At 39.6% G+C, this 15,987-nt stretch overlaps 1 protein-coding gene across 4 annotated transcripts in view; it reads right to left on the reverse strand.

Annotated features, from left to right (window-relative positions):
* CACHD1 (cache domain containing 1) overlaps positions 1–15,987 on the reverse strand; it is a 223,169-nt gene that overhangs the window by 108,480 nt on the left and 98,702 nt on the right. For all 4 annotated transcript variants that reach the window (XM_055117831.2, XM_003806933.8, XM_055117842.2 and 1 more), the window contains exon 3: positions 2,328–2,476. In XM_055117831.2, coding sequence (XP_054973806.1) covers positions 2,328–2,476 — 149 coding nt within the window. The remainder of the gene's footprint in view (positions 1–2,327; positions 2,477–15,987) is intronic.

Raw genomic sequence — 15,987 nt, forward strand, 5'->3', positions numbered from 1 at the left:
ACACTATATAGAGATGTATGGAAATTACTATGGGAATAAAGATGAGAGAGCAATAAATTCTTCCAGGGACAAAAGGGAATAAGGAGAGGAAAGAAAGAGGTAATTGGAAGCTATGAAGAAAGGGCAATTGTTGAGTTGCTCCTTGAAACATTCATAGAAATTCTCCAGGTGGGCAAGTGACTTCACCAGTAGCAGCCAGCCAATTCAAGTTTCAGGTTTTTTCCCCTCTAGAGCACTAGTTCTACTTAGGAATTTATGAAGATCCTCAATGTGCTAAGCCAGGGTTTTTCAACCTTGGCACTACTGTCATTTTGGGCAAGGTAATTCTTTGTCTTGGGGAGCTGTCCTGAATGTTATAGGATGTGTAGCAGTATCCCTGGACTCTACTCACAAGATGCCAGGAGCTTTCTTCCAGCCTTTTAAGTTGTGACAACTGAAAATGCGTCCAGACATTGCCACATGTCTTTCCCTAGGAGAAAAATGCATAAATCTAGCTCTAAGAACTTCTCCTTACCTTACTATCTGTTCTTCCTGCCCTGAAAATGGTTTCTTCTTTGGGCCTAAAACCCAACTGGACCCTCATTTTATTTTTAGATAGTGGTAAGGTTGTCAAAACATTAAGTTACAGGTGCCCCACTATAAAAGATAATCTTTGATTATACCTAATATGGTTTGGCTGTGTCCCCACCTAAATCTCATCTTGAATTGTAGCTCCCATAATCCCCACATATCATGGGAAGGACCCAGTGGGAGATGATTGAATCGGTGGGTGGGTTTTCCTGTGCTGTTCTCGTGACAGTGAGTAAGTTTCATGAGATCTGACGGTTTTATAAAGGGCAGCTCCCCTGTACACACTCTTTCCTGCCACCATATAAGACGTGTCTTTGCTCCTCCTTCACTTTCCGCCATGATTGTGAGGCCTCCCCAGCCATGTGGAACTGTAAGTCCACTAAATCTCTTTTCCTTTATAAATTACCCAGTCTCAAGTATGTCTTTATTAGTGGTGTGAGAAGGAACTAATACCTAACAAAAATTGAAATGTTCACTCTGATATGAAGGTATACAAATATGCAATATTACAGCTAATACTTGTTTAGAACATTACAGTTTACAAACTACTTTCACGTTTGATTTCACTGAAATGTTCACAACATCCTGGAGTATTAGTTATTGTTCTCATTCCAGAAATAAAGACAGGGTTGCTCGAAGACACCAAATATCCAAAGACCATGTGGGTATTGAGTGTTAGGGGTAGAATTCCTATCCAGACAGTCTCTTTCCAAATTATATATGCTTTCCATTTAGTTTAGAGAACAACTAGTATGAGTTTCTTCAGGCCACAGACAGGGTAAGCCAGACAAAGTCACATCTTAACATCATATAAATGGAGAAATAAAATGACTTGAGGATGCCCTGCTACCTAAAAGCCCAGCAAGAAATCATAATAAGTAAAAACTTGCTTATGGAAACAAAGCATCATTTAACCACCAAAAACCATTATATCCATCCTTTGCCTAGCCGCAAGAGCACTTGTCATGCAAAGAGAGGAATAATAAATACTAATTTACATTTACACTCATATTTTAAAAACATATTAACGTCTTTTATTTATTCTAAGTAGCACTAGAAAATTGGTATAAGATTATTTTCCACATTGGTAGAAAACTGAGCATAAAAATAAACATTAAGTAACTTGATGAAGGACACACAGCTAATTAAAGACCAAGTCAAACTTAAAACTAAGCTCTTTGCACCTCCAGATAAGTGTTCTTTCCACTACAATTTCCAGCATCCCATAGCCCTATACCCCTCCAGATATAAGTATCACTAGGCCAATAAATAAAAATATCCTCAATCATGCAGATACAAACCTGTTTCAATATGATCTGAAACCACATTTCCCATAGGAGTTTTAAAGATAGTATCTACTAAAGTAAGGAATGGGAATTTTTGGTTACTCTTTTAAAGACAAAAGGCACTCCCTTAAATTAAGCAAGTGACATGGCTTAATAGTTGACTCATGACAAAGCATTTCCAATTTTCTAGATTTAGATTCTGTACTCAAATAAATAGTTGATACTCCTCAACTTGCATTTCATCAGGAGAAAAAGGTGAGTAGGGAGGGTCCAGGAATTTCCTGGCTATAGAACACTGAATCACATTTTCTTTAAAAATCACTTATCTAAAGACAAAGGGCTTATCTTAAATAGTGGGAAATAAGCTACACAATTTGCAATAAATAAACACAGGTATTTTGAATATGAAATGAAACGTATAAGCAATTCAATGTCTGGTTTATACAACAACAAAAAGTTTTAAAGTCTTACTCCATCATGGAAGGTGGGATAGTACAGCAGTCTTGAATTGCAGTTAGGGGAGAGGTTAGGTGAGCCGTATAGGATGCTTCTACAACTTGCTTGTTCCGATTGACCACATCCAAGTAACGGTTGAACTTCTCTCGGATTTTTTTGGCTAGCTGTGGGATGACAGTGAGCAAAATAAATCGAAAGTCCAAGACAATAACTCATTGTATTTTTTTCTAATAAACTAGTAATTTGTGTCACAAGCTGCATATATTAAAATTCAAGTAAAGCAAACAACACACACCCAAGTCATATTCCACTGTGTGGGTTGAGATAAAAATTGCACAATGCCCAGAAGTCATAGAAGGATACTCAGACGACAGTAAAATTATATCTTCTTGTAATAGATGACGGCACATTAAATAGAACAATACCTATCCATAAAATACCTTGCTGGAAAAAGGAAAACAAAGACTGTTGACATTATTGTCAGCGTGACAGTGGGCATTGTGTGTTACAGAGCAACGACAATGACTGGGAGAATAAAGAGGAGAGACATTATCTGTTACTTGTGGTTCTGGGTTCACAGTTTTTCAAGGGGGATAATAACAGAAGGAAAGGAAACAACATTCAGTGTCTCCTGCTACACAGTCCCAGGGGACACCATTCTCAGTCTTCCATGTGAATGGCAATTCCTTGGAGTTGTACAATCCATATAAATGAAATGCACACTTAGAAATATACTTGTGTTTGGTCTGCTACACCTTTAAGATGAACAAATGTCTTTCTTAACTGCTGTGAACAGAACACTTCATCATGATTTACTTTCATGCAGGAATAATAAAAGCAAATTGGTGAGCATACTGCTTTTTCCTCCATTGTTCCCATCAAATACCACAGCTTCATCACAGATCTCCAAGGAAAACTGTGTTGTTTTTTCTTCCCCTTAAACAAAATGTTACCCAAACGAAATGACTGATAGAATTATAGCTAATTGGTTTTGTAGTGCTATTCATTATCATCACACTGGAGGAAAACTAATCATCTCCTTTGGGTCATGCGTCTCACACAATCCAATAGCTTCCAGGCTGAGAACATGGAGTCAAATCAAAATATCTTCATTTGTTATTTTCAAGCCAATTTTAAATCTTGATTTTGTTCCAGGGATATTCTATAGCTTTCAGGGTCTCAATTAAATAACTGAGGTTCTCAGCCTTGCTAGAAATTATATAAACTATAAAGTTTAGAAAAACTTCCAGACATAACAAAGGGATATGAGTATAATGTTTAATTGGATAATGGGTTGTCCAAATTCATTTTATCATTTTCAAAGGAGGAGTTGTGGGTCTTGGAAATTTACAAAATGACTCACAATACTCCCTGACCTAGACTTCTTACTATTAAAATAAAGTAGGTTTTCCTCATTGAGGTCATTGAATTAAAACACATAAACCCAGTTTAATTTAGACAACTGTTGGTTCTGCCACCCTCAGGGGATATTTGGAGAAAATTTTGATCGTCACAACTTGGTGGAGAATGCTGCAGAGTAGATAGATAGAGGCCAGGGATTCTCCTAAACATCCTACAATGCACAGGACAGCACCCCAAAACCAAGAATTATCTGGTTCAAATGTCACTAATGGCCCAGATGAGAAACCTTGAAACCTCGATTGATTGCTTTTTTAACAGGTGTTGGAAAATCACTTTTTAAGCAAAAAATTCACATTTTATTAAGGATATTAATATAACCCTTTCAGGGGTCCTCTAAAAATCTTTAGCAGTATCCTCTGACTGCAGTCAAATAATTATTAACCAGACGTTTTATTTAAGGGCTATTCTTGGGTATGATTCTGACCAATTTATTTTTTCTTTTCCAACTTTTATTTTAGGTTCGGGGGTACCTGAGCACATTTGTTACATGGATAAATTGCACGTTACTAGGGTTTGCTGTACAAATGATTTTGTCACCCAGAAAAACTTTGATTTAGAGAAAAATCAGTAAATTATCCCAATTTGTAATTCAGTCAATAAGTTCCAAACTGTTCTTCTATTTGAATTCTCCACCCATCCAAAATGATAACTTATCAGGGAAAAAAAATCCTGTACATTTCAACAACTGCAATTTTTTTCATTCTTTGTTTTTCCTTCCCCAAAGCAATATTAAACAGGCCATCACATGTGGCCTAGATATGGAGAGAGGACTATTCACTCATTATCAAACGTGTTAACGTGGTTTTTAAACAGCAGCTTGCAACTAATCTAACAACCCTCTTTTCCTAGACTTTCACATTCAGTGGGCAGTAGAGGGTGTCAGAGCAATAGGCCCAGCTTGAAAACCTTATATTCTCATAATGCCCTGCATAAGCCATCTCATAACACACATTAAATTTGATGCTGTTTTTTTTTTTTAACATCTGGCTATCTCATGAGACTACAAGCACTGTTAGGACATACAGTCTCGTGAGATAGCCAGATGTTAAAAGATAACATACGATATATGTTTTTGTTCACCACTGTATCTTCAGGCTCTAGCACACTGCCTGGCATTATAGACATAGAAAAAATATTTAATGAAGTGATAAAGATTTTTAAAATTCATTCCTGAGAGTCATCAACCTTATCTTCTGTTCTAATAATCAACTCTTTTAAAACATACTTATTTTTAAAATATACAACAATACGTATTTCTGGAAGCTCCATCAAGAAGCAAGTTCTACCTTTTCTTTGTAGGTTCTGACTTCTGATAAAGTAAATATCATTAATTTCCCACATAGGAGTATTAAGAGTGTATAGTCCTTTATTGCCCTTGGGAATAAATGTTTTGTAACATAATGAACATAAGATGTAATTAAAAGAACTAAATTTTGAAATATCTTCACAAATTCACTTTAAAATAAAAACAAAATTTGTAGTCATATGTCCTTCTCTCTCTCACACACACTCTTAATTCCACTTGAGAAATACCCAAGGGTTTCTTCTACACATTTGGAGGATTCTAACTTTAAAGAGTCAGATCTAGCTAAACTCAAGATATTCCAATCTGGTCCACTGCCTCTTTCTACATAGGCCATGAGCTAAGAATGATTCTTACACTTTTAAATGCTTTTTAAAGGAGAATATTTTTAATATTTAGTAGTTACATGAAATTCTAATTTTACTGTTAATATTTATTGGAACATGATCATTTGTTTACATATTGTTTACGGCTGCTTTCATTTTACAATGGCAGATTAAGTAGCTGCAAGAGTCTGTATGGCCTGCTTTGCTATAGGTAGAAGCCAGCGGCCCTAATTTATCCCCAGATGGAAACATAATCCCAGTGTGGTGCCATAATCCTAGTGTAGTGGTTTTATAGAAATTTCCTACAAATTCTTTAACAGGTCTACCCTTTGGCAGGTGGGGTCTACATGTCCCCCTGTCCCCACTGCTTAAATCTGGGTAGGCTTATGATGGCTTCTACTAGTGGAGTACAGAGAAAGTGATACTACGTGACTCCTAAAGCTAGGTCATAAAAGGACATGCCTGTCTCTTGGAACGCTTACTCTTGGTAGCTGTCAGCTACGCAGCTGTAAGAAGTCCAAGACACATGGAGAGGCCACAGTCAGTGCTTAGTTGGCAGCTCCCCAGCTTAGCATGTCTTCCAAGTCATCCCAGCCCAAGCTGTGGCATGAACCAAGAAACTTCCAGATAATTTCAGCCCCCAGAGTAGCCCCTTGATGAAGCCATGGACATCATGAAGCAGAGATAAGCCATCCTTGCTGTGCCTGGTCAAAATCCTGACCCACAGAATTTGTAAGCATGTTTGTTTATGCCACTAAGTTTTGGGTGGTTTGTTATGCAACAACAGAAAACTGGAAAATGCAGGATCAGCTGAATTCCATCCTAGGATATACATATTGAAGCAGGTGAAACAAAGCTCCTAAATGTAGGCACTGCATCTAAATCATCAAAATTATCAAGATTGTACCCTGTGAGTTGTAAATCTGTTGCAAAGAGATTTCAGGGTTCTTCAGAAAATTTTAATAGCTACCAGGACCTTACAGTGTGGGTATTCTCATTTTATATCAATGAGTTAAGTGATGAGCCCAAAGCCACAAAGTAAGTGGAAGAGCCATTCACTTATACAAATTCAAAGTCTGTGTGCTCACGCACTCGCTGTGGTGCCTCAGACAAACCAAACCTAAAAGAAGCTGCAATGGTGGCTTGAAATATTAAAATATGACAAATCACACAGGCTGAGAATTCCTGTTAACATAATCAAACAAGGCAAAGAGCAGAATGTTAAAAGGTCCTCAACTCTGGGCTGGCTGTGGGACTGAATCTTCCTTGGGATTGCAGGGTGACTGGCTGATGGGAGAGCAGCCCTGGCAGAGTTGTGTTTTACTGGGGGATCAGGGTAGAATGTCTGCCTTTGCCTTCCTGGTTAGGGTGGGCCTTCAGCTGCATTCTTCATCAATAGAGACAGAAAGTACCAAGAATACAGAGTCCAAACACCTATGGCACTTCACAAAAGGTGTCAAATGCATGCTCTGTCTACTTGGATTCACAGCTGTCAGTCAGAAATTCCCCAGTCTTTCATGTAGCAACATTCTATCTTGCCTTACTAAGAAAAATGCCAACATCTGCTGAGTGCCAACTATGTACAAGTCACAATTTTAGGCCTCTCACATGCATATACCAACTTAATCCTTTAAAGGACCCTATTAGGTGCACACTTCCATTTTCCAGAAGTAGACACTAAGGGGTAATTTGCTCAAGGTTACAAAGCTAGTAAGTGGTAGGGCTGGGATTCAAACCCATATTCCGACTTCAGAGCCCAAACCTTCAACCTTTACTCAACATTGCTTCTCTTTGTAATATGGAGATCAACCCTCTCCCCACATTTCTTTTCAAATCAATTTTAACAAATGTTGTGAAATGCTTGGCAGGATACCATAAGCTATGCACAGTCTCATTACTTTATAATAAGAATTAGATTTTTAAAAATTAATATGATTTCTAATAATATTCTTCAAAATTCCTATGAAAATCAAGTACTTTGAAGAGGTTTAGAATTATTAAATTTTACCACAAATATAAAAAAGGGGCCAGGAGCAGGGGCTCACACCTGTAATCCCAACACTTTGGGAGGCTGAGGCAGGTGGATCACTTGAGCCCAAGAGTTCAAGACCAGTCTGGGCAACATAGCGGGACACTGTCTCTTCCAAAAAATACAAAAAATTAGCCAAGAATATTGGTGTGCATCTGTAGTCCCAGCTACCCAGAGGGCTGAGGCGGGAGGATCACCTGAGCCCAGGATGTTGCGGCTGCAGTGAGCCTTGATCATGCCACTGCACTCCGCCCTATGATACCCCATCCCCACCTCCCAAGAAAGAGGTGGGGATATGATCAAACTTGTTATAAAGAATTCTAAAAAAACAAACAAACAAACAAACAAACCCACCAAAACCTAATATTACCTGAGTACCATGGAATAAATTACATTAAACTATTTTAAATTGTTCAAATTACTCAAGGGGTTTTTGTTGGTTTTCCACCTGGCAAGAGAACAGAGTGCTAGTATTGTTCCTTTTCTTCAGAATTCAGTATTTTCCTAAAGAATTTCACCTTGACTATGTACCATTATAGGATAGTAAGAGAACACTGTGATGCCCAGTTTACAAGTGAAGAAACTGAGGCATATGGAGCATACAAGTCTCTTGACTACTGGGGGTGCTCTTGCCTCCCTCCACCTCACTGCCTGAGAGGAGCTCCCTGTGTGCTTCTGACGAGGAATGTGATGGTGACACACTATGGAAACCTCATCTTGTGCTCCACTATCGCGTCTTTTTTTTTTTTTTTCCTCCCTCTAAAAGGAATCTCTTTTAGCACGCCAACCAAACCCAGGCTGCTCAGCAAGCATAACAGAACCTCACAGTAAAGACAGCCCACAGAGAGGTTAATCCTGAATGTATCCAATAAACTGAAGAGGACCGAAGGGCCAATGTCGACCCTTCCAAAAGGCCAGACAGATTCTGGGTCTGTATCCTGCCATGATCCCTGCAGACAGAAGAAAACAAAGACATTCTCAACAGAAAGCTACAGGTGGACCCACAATCCTCCTCAGTGTAATTAAAAACATCTTTCTTTCCGCAGCTCAGCTTTCATCTTTTATCCTTCTTTATCCTTTCCCCTTCATCCCCTAAGGGGTTCCTGAATACGGATGATACAACAGGACTAAAACCATCTTGTCATCTTTTGGGTCAATTCTTAGGCTAGCCAACATCCAGCCACGGGTCAAATGATCAGTAGGTAGCGTGCGGTCCCCATGGGAACGGATTCTAATTTGTCATTATCTCCAGTGACAACGTTTCATCACAACATCAATGAATTTCTTTCTTGCTGAATTTCTTTTCCCTTAATTTTCCCATAGACATTTCTGTCATTTGCATACTTCCCCAGAGCCCTTTTTTAAAAGCTCTTTTTACCTTAGCTTTATACTTCAGAAGATTGGGGGTGGGGTGGGCACATAGTTAGAAAAAGGTAAAAGAAAACAAAAATGCAAAGGCATAGTGGGTACTTTATTTATGTCTGCTTCCTAAAAGGAAGGGCCGGAAGGAGTTTTGAATGTTAGGGAAAGCTTTATTTAAAATATGTAACAATGAAGCTGACAGGCACAGACAGGAAATATATCCTAGGGGACTGAAGATTCATAGCAAAATTCCTATTGAACCTAGAAAAGTTTAACATTTGACATTCAAAAACCTTTGTGCCATGGTAAGAATTTAATAGTTGATCCTTATTTCCTTCAGCTCTAGTCTTACTACTAAAGAATAAACCTTGCATTTTGTTTTCTAGTAAGTTTCAGGGTTTAGTTATTTGAATGTATGTGATATAAAAATAATTTTAAGCACAAATATTTAACATCTCTGAACATCACACCATTGCATTCTGAAGTTCTTCATAGAAAATATTCTCATTGTTTCATGTTGCACATCATATACAGGATATAAGAAATGCTCTAGCTCTCTGCTATTCTTTCTATTAGTAATAGTCATAATGGTTCAGACAGACATAGAGCTCTCTCGCTTATTAGCTGGGAATTTGGGCAAATTCCTTGACTTCCCTTAGCATCAGTTCCTCATGAGTAAAACAGAAATAATATCCCTTAAACGACTTATTGTGATGTTCAAATGAAACACAGTGAATATACAAAGGCTAGGACAAATACAAGGGATTATTCTTACTATCATAGTGGACAGTCTCTGGCCTAGAAAGGTAGTAGTAACTGGGGAAATATTGTGGGGTCTAAATTTTCTAACAACAGAGCTAGAAGTAAAAGGATAAAGCTATAAGTAATAAACTGAATGTTAACTAACCATTTTATTCATTTAACTCATCCACATGGTTAATTCTACATGGGAAATCTGGCACAAGGTCTTGTGGGGGAAAGCATTTTTTCTTAGATTAAAAGCAAAATGGCACAGAGGGCTGTAGTCAAAGAAGTTTCAGTTAAATTCAGCTGTCATTTACTAGCTGAAGGAGACGAGGCAAGTTATTTTTCTAAGCCTCAACTTAATTACCTCTAAATTGGATATAATAATAGCTGCTTTGTGATGTTGCTTGAGAACTAAGTGGGATAAAGTTTGTAAAGTACTTAGCAGAGTATCCAATGTATTATAAGTGCCAAATAAATGGTAGTGGCTGTTTACTATTACTATTATTGTAATGGTTATTATTGTTTGAGGAACTTAACAATGGCTGGGTACAAATGGAGAATCCAAAGAACATTCTCTGTACGTGGAGAAGGGTGAGTAGTCAACACAGTCAGGATAGATGTGTCGGCAGTAGGCCATGACCTTACTACAGCTGTCAGTGACTCTTCTAAAGCACTGTGTCATACAGGATAGGTAATTACAGTCTCGGGCAGCTCAGACTTTTTCTGGGATCCTCTTTTAAGACTCTAATAATGACCTTACTCTTGTGTTGTTGCATTTCACCATTTTCAAAGCGTTTTTACCTGAAGTGTCTCATTTGTGCCTTATAACAACCCTGGGAGCTAGGCGGAGCAGATATTCTCTCTGTCCCAGTTTTACAATCAAGGAAATCGAGGCTCAGTGGTTTGCCCAAGCTCGTGCTGAGTAAAGGTAGAAAACAAAAAGACCATTTCTTCTAATCTCCAGCTCAATTCTCTTTCTGCTAACAAGCGCCCTCAAATTGAAGAAAAATGTGAACTCTCCCAGATCAAATTATCTAAATTCTACTCATTCCTTCTGGTTCCAGCCCAATTTCAACCTCTTTGAAGCCTTCTCTGTCCTTTTCCAAAATTTCCTAGGACTCGCCATTTGTTCCTCTCACTTTCTGCTTCACACTGTTCTTGTTCTTACCTCATTTGAAGACCCTGTTTATCCCAACAAACCAATAACACAACAATAATTAGAACTAATTGATTGCTGATAATGTTTAGGGCACTGTGTGACATGTGACTTTACCTGATGCCTTTTAATCTTCACAACAGCCCTTGGTAATCACCCTATGCTATTTTTACAGGTGATTCCAATGGACTGACTTACCCAAGGTCACAAAGCTAATAAACAGAATAATTAGATCACATTCATCCTCTTGAACCACTGCACTGTGCATTTTTATTTGTTGCCTGGCACATAGAAGAGACTTAAAGATGTTAATGTCACATGCCCCCACACAATATACCATTATTTGCCATATTGAAAAGATCTTCCTCTGAGTGTAGACAAAGGCAGATAACCTATGACTATTACTCATATCTGGTTCAAGCCAATCAGAAGCTTCAGGGCCTCTCCAGTTCCCTATCTTGATCTGCTTCCTAGGTAATATCAGCTGCTCTAAAGCAAGTCTTGCTGTCTTAGCTCCAACTATTCTACAAATACTATAGAGTGGCATAAACAACAAATATTTATTTCTCATAGTTCTGTAAAGTGGGAAGTCAAAGATCAAGATGACAGCAGATTCAGTGTGTGGTGAGGGCCCTCCTTCCTAGCTTGCAGATGGCAACCTTCTGGTATCCACACATGGCAGACAGAGTGTCTGTCTCTTCCTCATCTTATATAGAGTACTCTAGTGTTTCTGTCTCTTCTTACAAAAGCTTAAATCCCATCATGGGGGCTCCACCCTCATGGCCTCATCTAACCCTAATTACCTCCCAAAGGCCCCACCTCCAAATACCATCACATTGGGGGTTAGGGCTTCAGCATATGAATTTGGGGAAGACACAAACATTCAGTCCATACTTGCCCCCAAAAGAGCACCTGTTCAGAAAGGTATACTGATAGCAACTGGCCGCTGTCATGATATGGCTGCTCATCACCACTAGTTTGGGCCTCATGAAATTACTCAGTAGGACAGAGCCTGGGCATGGCAGGCAACGATACAGGACAAGATAGATGAAGACCTGGAGATGCAGTAGGGCCAGTCTGAATTTCCACTGGCCTGTGGAGACTTCAGGGTAGTCTGACAGATGTGAGGGAATAGCCCATCCAACAGAGAAGCAGGGCAGCTGCTGACAGACGATCTGCAGGTGGACCAGAAAGATTTATGTGCAAGGCTGTCTGGGCTCCAGGGTCACATACCCTGATCCTGCGAGAGGTGGGGCCTCTGTGCTGAGCTGGGAGGAGTACAATGGAAAAAACAGGAGGCAAGTGCTGACATGCCAGAGAACAGCGGGAGGCTGAGCCCTGGGAAACAGTTGAGACCAGCAGCTTAGCTTCTTTCTTCATGCAAAATGAATATTTGCTTTAAAGGTTATATTGGGGTTGGTTTGGATAACAGTTTGTGTTGGGTATTGCAGGAGAGTCACTGCAATACACACCCAAGCCTCCCAAAAGCCAAGGTTATCAACTCAAGGGCTCAATGGACTCTTGCCCTGTTTTTCACCCCACTCTACCCTTAACAACCAGATCATAACAAAAGAAACAAAGGGAAAGGCAGGCTTTAACCCACTTCTCCTCACTTCACTCTGTAACAGGAGCCCCTGACCCGAGATTCTTTTACATCTGAAATAAGCCCAGGCCTTGAAAGTTTACCGTCTATTCCTTCACAAGGAAAAAGAAGTTCCATCTATTCTTGACCTTAGAAAAAAAATCGAGAAGCTGAGAATTGGGAAGAGGAGAGAGCAGGAGCCACAGAATAATCTCCAACATTTTACGTCACAACTTTTTGTGTAGAATATTAATCACGAGGGAAAGGGGGAAAATACTATGGGTTCGTGAACTTGGGAATTCTCTGGTGGCCTGTGAAAGACCAGGCTTTCTACACTCAAGTGTAGAAAAGAAAAGCAAACCCAGTCACTTCCTACATAAAACTCTTACTTGAAGAACAAATATCTGTGCATAACTTATAAACACTAAGTGTAACATAGACGCATTTCAAATAAAAGGGAGGCCGCTAGACAATGGGGATGGATAGGTCAGAAAGGCTCTGGGAACCTGAAATTTTACAGAGCCCAGACTCTCTTCTCCAGACCCAATGCAAATAATATCTTGTCACAAACCAACCTTGTGTGTGACCTGGGCCAGGGCCTAGCACACGATGCAGAAACTCAGAAAAATGTTTGCTGCATAAATGAAGGACGAAACCTGACCTAGCCTCCCGTTAGAGGATAACTGACCACAGCATGTTAGGGTTATTCAAGGGCTCCTTTGAGAGAATATCGATCAAACATTTGCCAGCAAGCGTCAATTAGCTCAGCAGTGGAGTGGAAAGATGACACTGGCAAGGAAACAAGTATCTGTTACCACTAAGCACTTCCTTACCCTCACACTGGCCAAGTACTTACTGAATCCAAGTCCTGGGATGACAATCTTGAGACACAATGACCTTCTCTAAAATTTTTAAAAATCTAGATGTTTCTATTTCCCCTTTTAAAATAATATTAACTTAGCATGCCTTTCGAATGAAATATATCATTGTGCCATTTTAAGATTTCATTGATACTATGAGCTCAATTACAGTAATTGCAAGGTCTCTCCCTCCTAGTGCCTCATTTAAAAAGATGATTGCAAGACACAGCCTCATGTGCAGTGGAGTTCTATATTTAGAGTAACAAATTTGTACAAAGTAAATTCCTTTTAAAACTAAGGAAAGAAAAACAGTACAAAAGGAAGCATCTTATGAATGTTTGATTTCTTCAATTGTTAAAGACTGGCCTTGAGTATCCACATTACCTGAGTCTTGAGTATGACGTGGCATTAGGAGGCAGGAGCACTTTCTCTCCTGGTCCTACCTTTGAACAATGAAGCCAGTTGTAATGCGCTAATATCACTCAATAGAGAAAAGGCCTTTCTAGGCTTCAGTTTCAAGATACTTTAGCAGTGGCAAAGCAACTCCTGAGATTTTGGGGTCTTTACAATGCAGGCATATAGCTGTAAGTGTTGATCCAGAGGTACAAGTTTTTTTTTAATATCATTGGGAAAAAATTTTTTTAAGCCAACAATAACAGCACCCTCACCCCCGCCCGCCCCCCACAACTTAGATGAGGTGCAAATGTTGGGTGCTGCTGGAAAGTACATTGCCTGCTATTAAGACTTGCTAGAAACAACAACAAAAAGAAATGTTTCCCGTATGGGTTTACAACCAGAGGAATGAGGATATTTGCCTGAACCGCAACAATTTTATTATATCCTTCTCTGAACTATTCTGTGTGTTCCCTTGCCAAGCTGCATCTAATATCACTCTCTAAGTCACAGTTGGATTTAGGAAGGTCTTCTCATCCCCTATCTGATGACAGGGCGAACTGCAAACAGAAGAACTGGCGCATGCCTGCTTTCTATTGGCTGTTTGGCTGCAGGATTCACCGCTAACACCTTCCTTTAGAGGCTGGTGCCATGGTAGGCCTGACATGCATGTCAGCGGATGTGACAGTGACACTTCCTGATGACTCCGCAGCATGTAAAAGGACTAAACTAATGGCTGCTTAAGTGACACCCAGTGTGAATGCCCATGAACAGCTATTTCAACATGATCCCTACCTCCCCAGAGTCTTTTAATATTAAAATAAAGCTATAGTTCTTGGCAGGTTTCCAGTTTTACCACACCACATGTTATTTCATGGGTCCAGATTTTCAAAGCATTTACTGAATTCAGGGGTTCCTGATATGAGCAGTAATTAATTCCTTCACATCATTACCAAAATATTTCCTATTGCACCATGGGATATGTTAGGGATGAGTGGTCCCTGTTCTTGAGTTGCTCGCCAGGTTTTATAATATGTTCTCAGATGAGTTTATGTTTACTCATTCTGCCAGTACAGATAATTTGAGGTTATTTTATTTTTCAGTGGGTGCGGCCGTTTTAGGTGGAGGATGGAGTCAGGTAGGGCTGGGGTAGGGAGAGGGCTGGAGAAGTCTTGGCTGTTCCCTTAGCAGCATTTCCAAATACGATTCAACCTTGAGATATTGGAAATGCATGTAAAATGGGCTTACTTGCTTCCATTTTTAGTGGAATGTTCATTTCTCATGATACAGGCTTGCTGGCCTTTAAAATGAGGACTTGGACTCAGTCTATTCCCTTCTAGTTAAATGAAGTTTGACTATTTGAGTAAAAAGCCCAGATCCATGTTTTTTTCAAGGGTCTGCTTCACTGAAAGAAGACATCTGCACATACACAGATCGCAGAGCTATGTGAAAAGCTGACTTTTATAAAACTAAACTAATGGCTGCTTACGTAACACCCAGTGTGTTTCCTTCAGCTGGAACACAGAGAGAGGCACACCAGAGTGGGAGCTTACATGTCTCTTCCTGCCCTGCCGCAAGGCCCCCCCTGCTCCTCTCCAGCTGGGCCTGCCTGCAACACCCATTCCCCCTAAAGAAGCAGTACCAGTCCCTTCATTTGTTTCCTTAGAGTGGGAACACAAACTATGAGAATCAAGGGAATGAGGAAATGGACTAATCTGTGGTTTTGCTCAAACAACACTACCACTAAAAAAAACCTGTAACCAGAATTTCCAAGACTTAAATGTGTGTGGTGGTGGCAGTGATGGTGAGAGATTTAAATATTCTATTTTCTATAGATGGCATAGGTGTATATTTTTAAATTTGTATATTTGTGTGTGTTTATCTTTTTATTTGTATTTCTATTTTTACAAATATAAAAATACTGTGCATAAGGCTGGGCGTGGTGGGTCATGCCTGTAATCCCAGCACTTCGGGAGGCTGAGGTGGGTGGATCACCTGATGTCGGGAGTTCGAGACCAGCATGACCAACACGGAGAGACCCCATCTCTACTAAAAATAAAAAATTAGCCGGGTGTGGTGGCGCATGCCTGTAATCCCAGCTACTCGGGAGGCTGAGGCAGGAAAATCGTTTGAATCCAGGAGGCGGAGGTTGTGGTGAGATGAGATCACGCCATTGCACTCCAGCTTGGGCAAGAAGAGTGAAACTCCATCTCAAAACAAACAAACAAACAAAAAACCCCAAAAAACTGTACATACAAAGAGTAAATATGTGCCTGGCGTACAATTAATAACTGTAAACAATAGATATATACTGCTTTTGTGTGTACATGGTTAATACAATACATAAAACATGTGCATACACAGGGTGTGTGCATGAGTGTATGTAAGCAGGATTATCTCAGCTTACCTCAACACCAGGCACATACATTGACTAATGTACTATACATACCCCTGAAGTCAATGGGTCTGTATTTAGTACAGAAATTTAAGCTTTC

The sequence above is a fragment of the Pan paniscus genome, chromosome 1 (assembly GCF_029289425.2).
Source record: "Pan paniscus chromosome 1, NHGRI_mPanPan1-v2.0_pri, whole genome shotgun sequence".
NCBI lineage: Eukaryota > Metazoa > Chordata > Mammalia > Primates > Hominidae > Pan > Pan paniscus.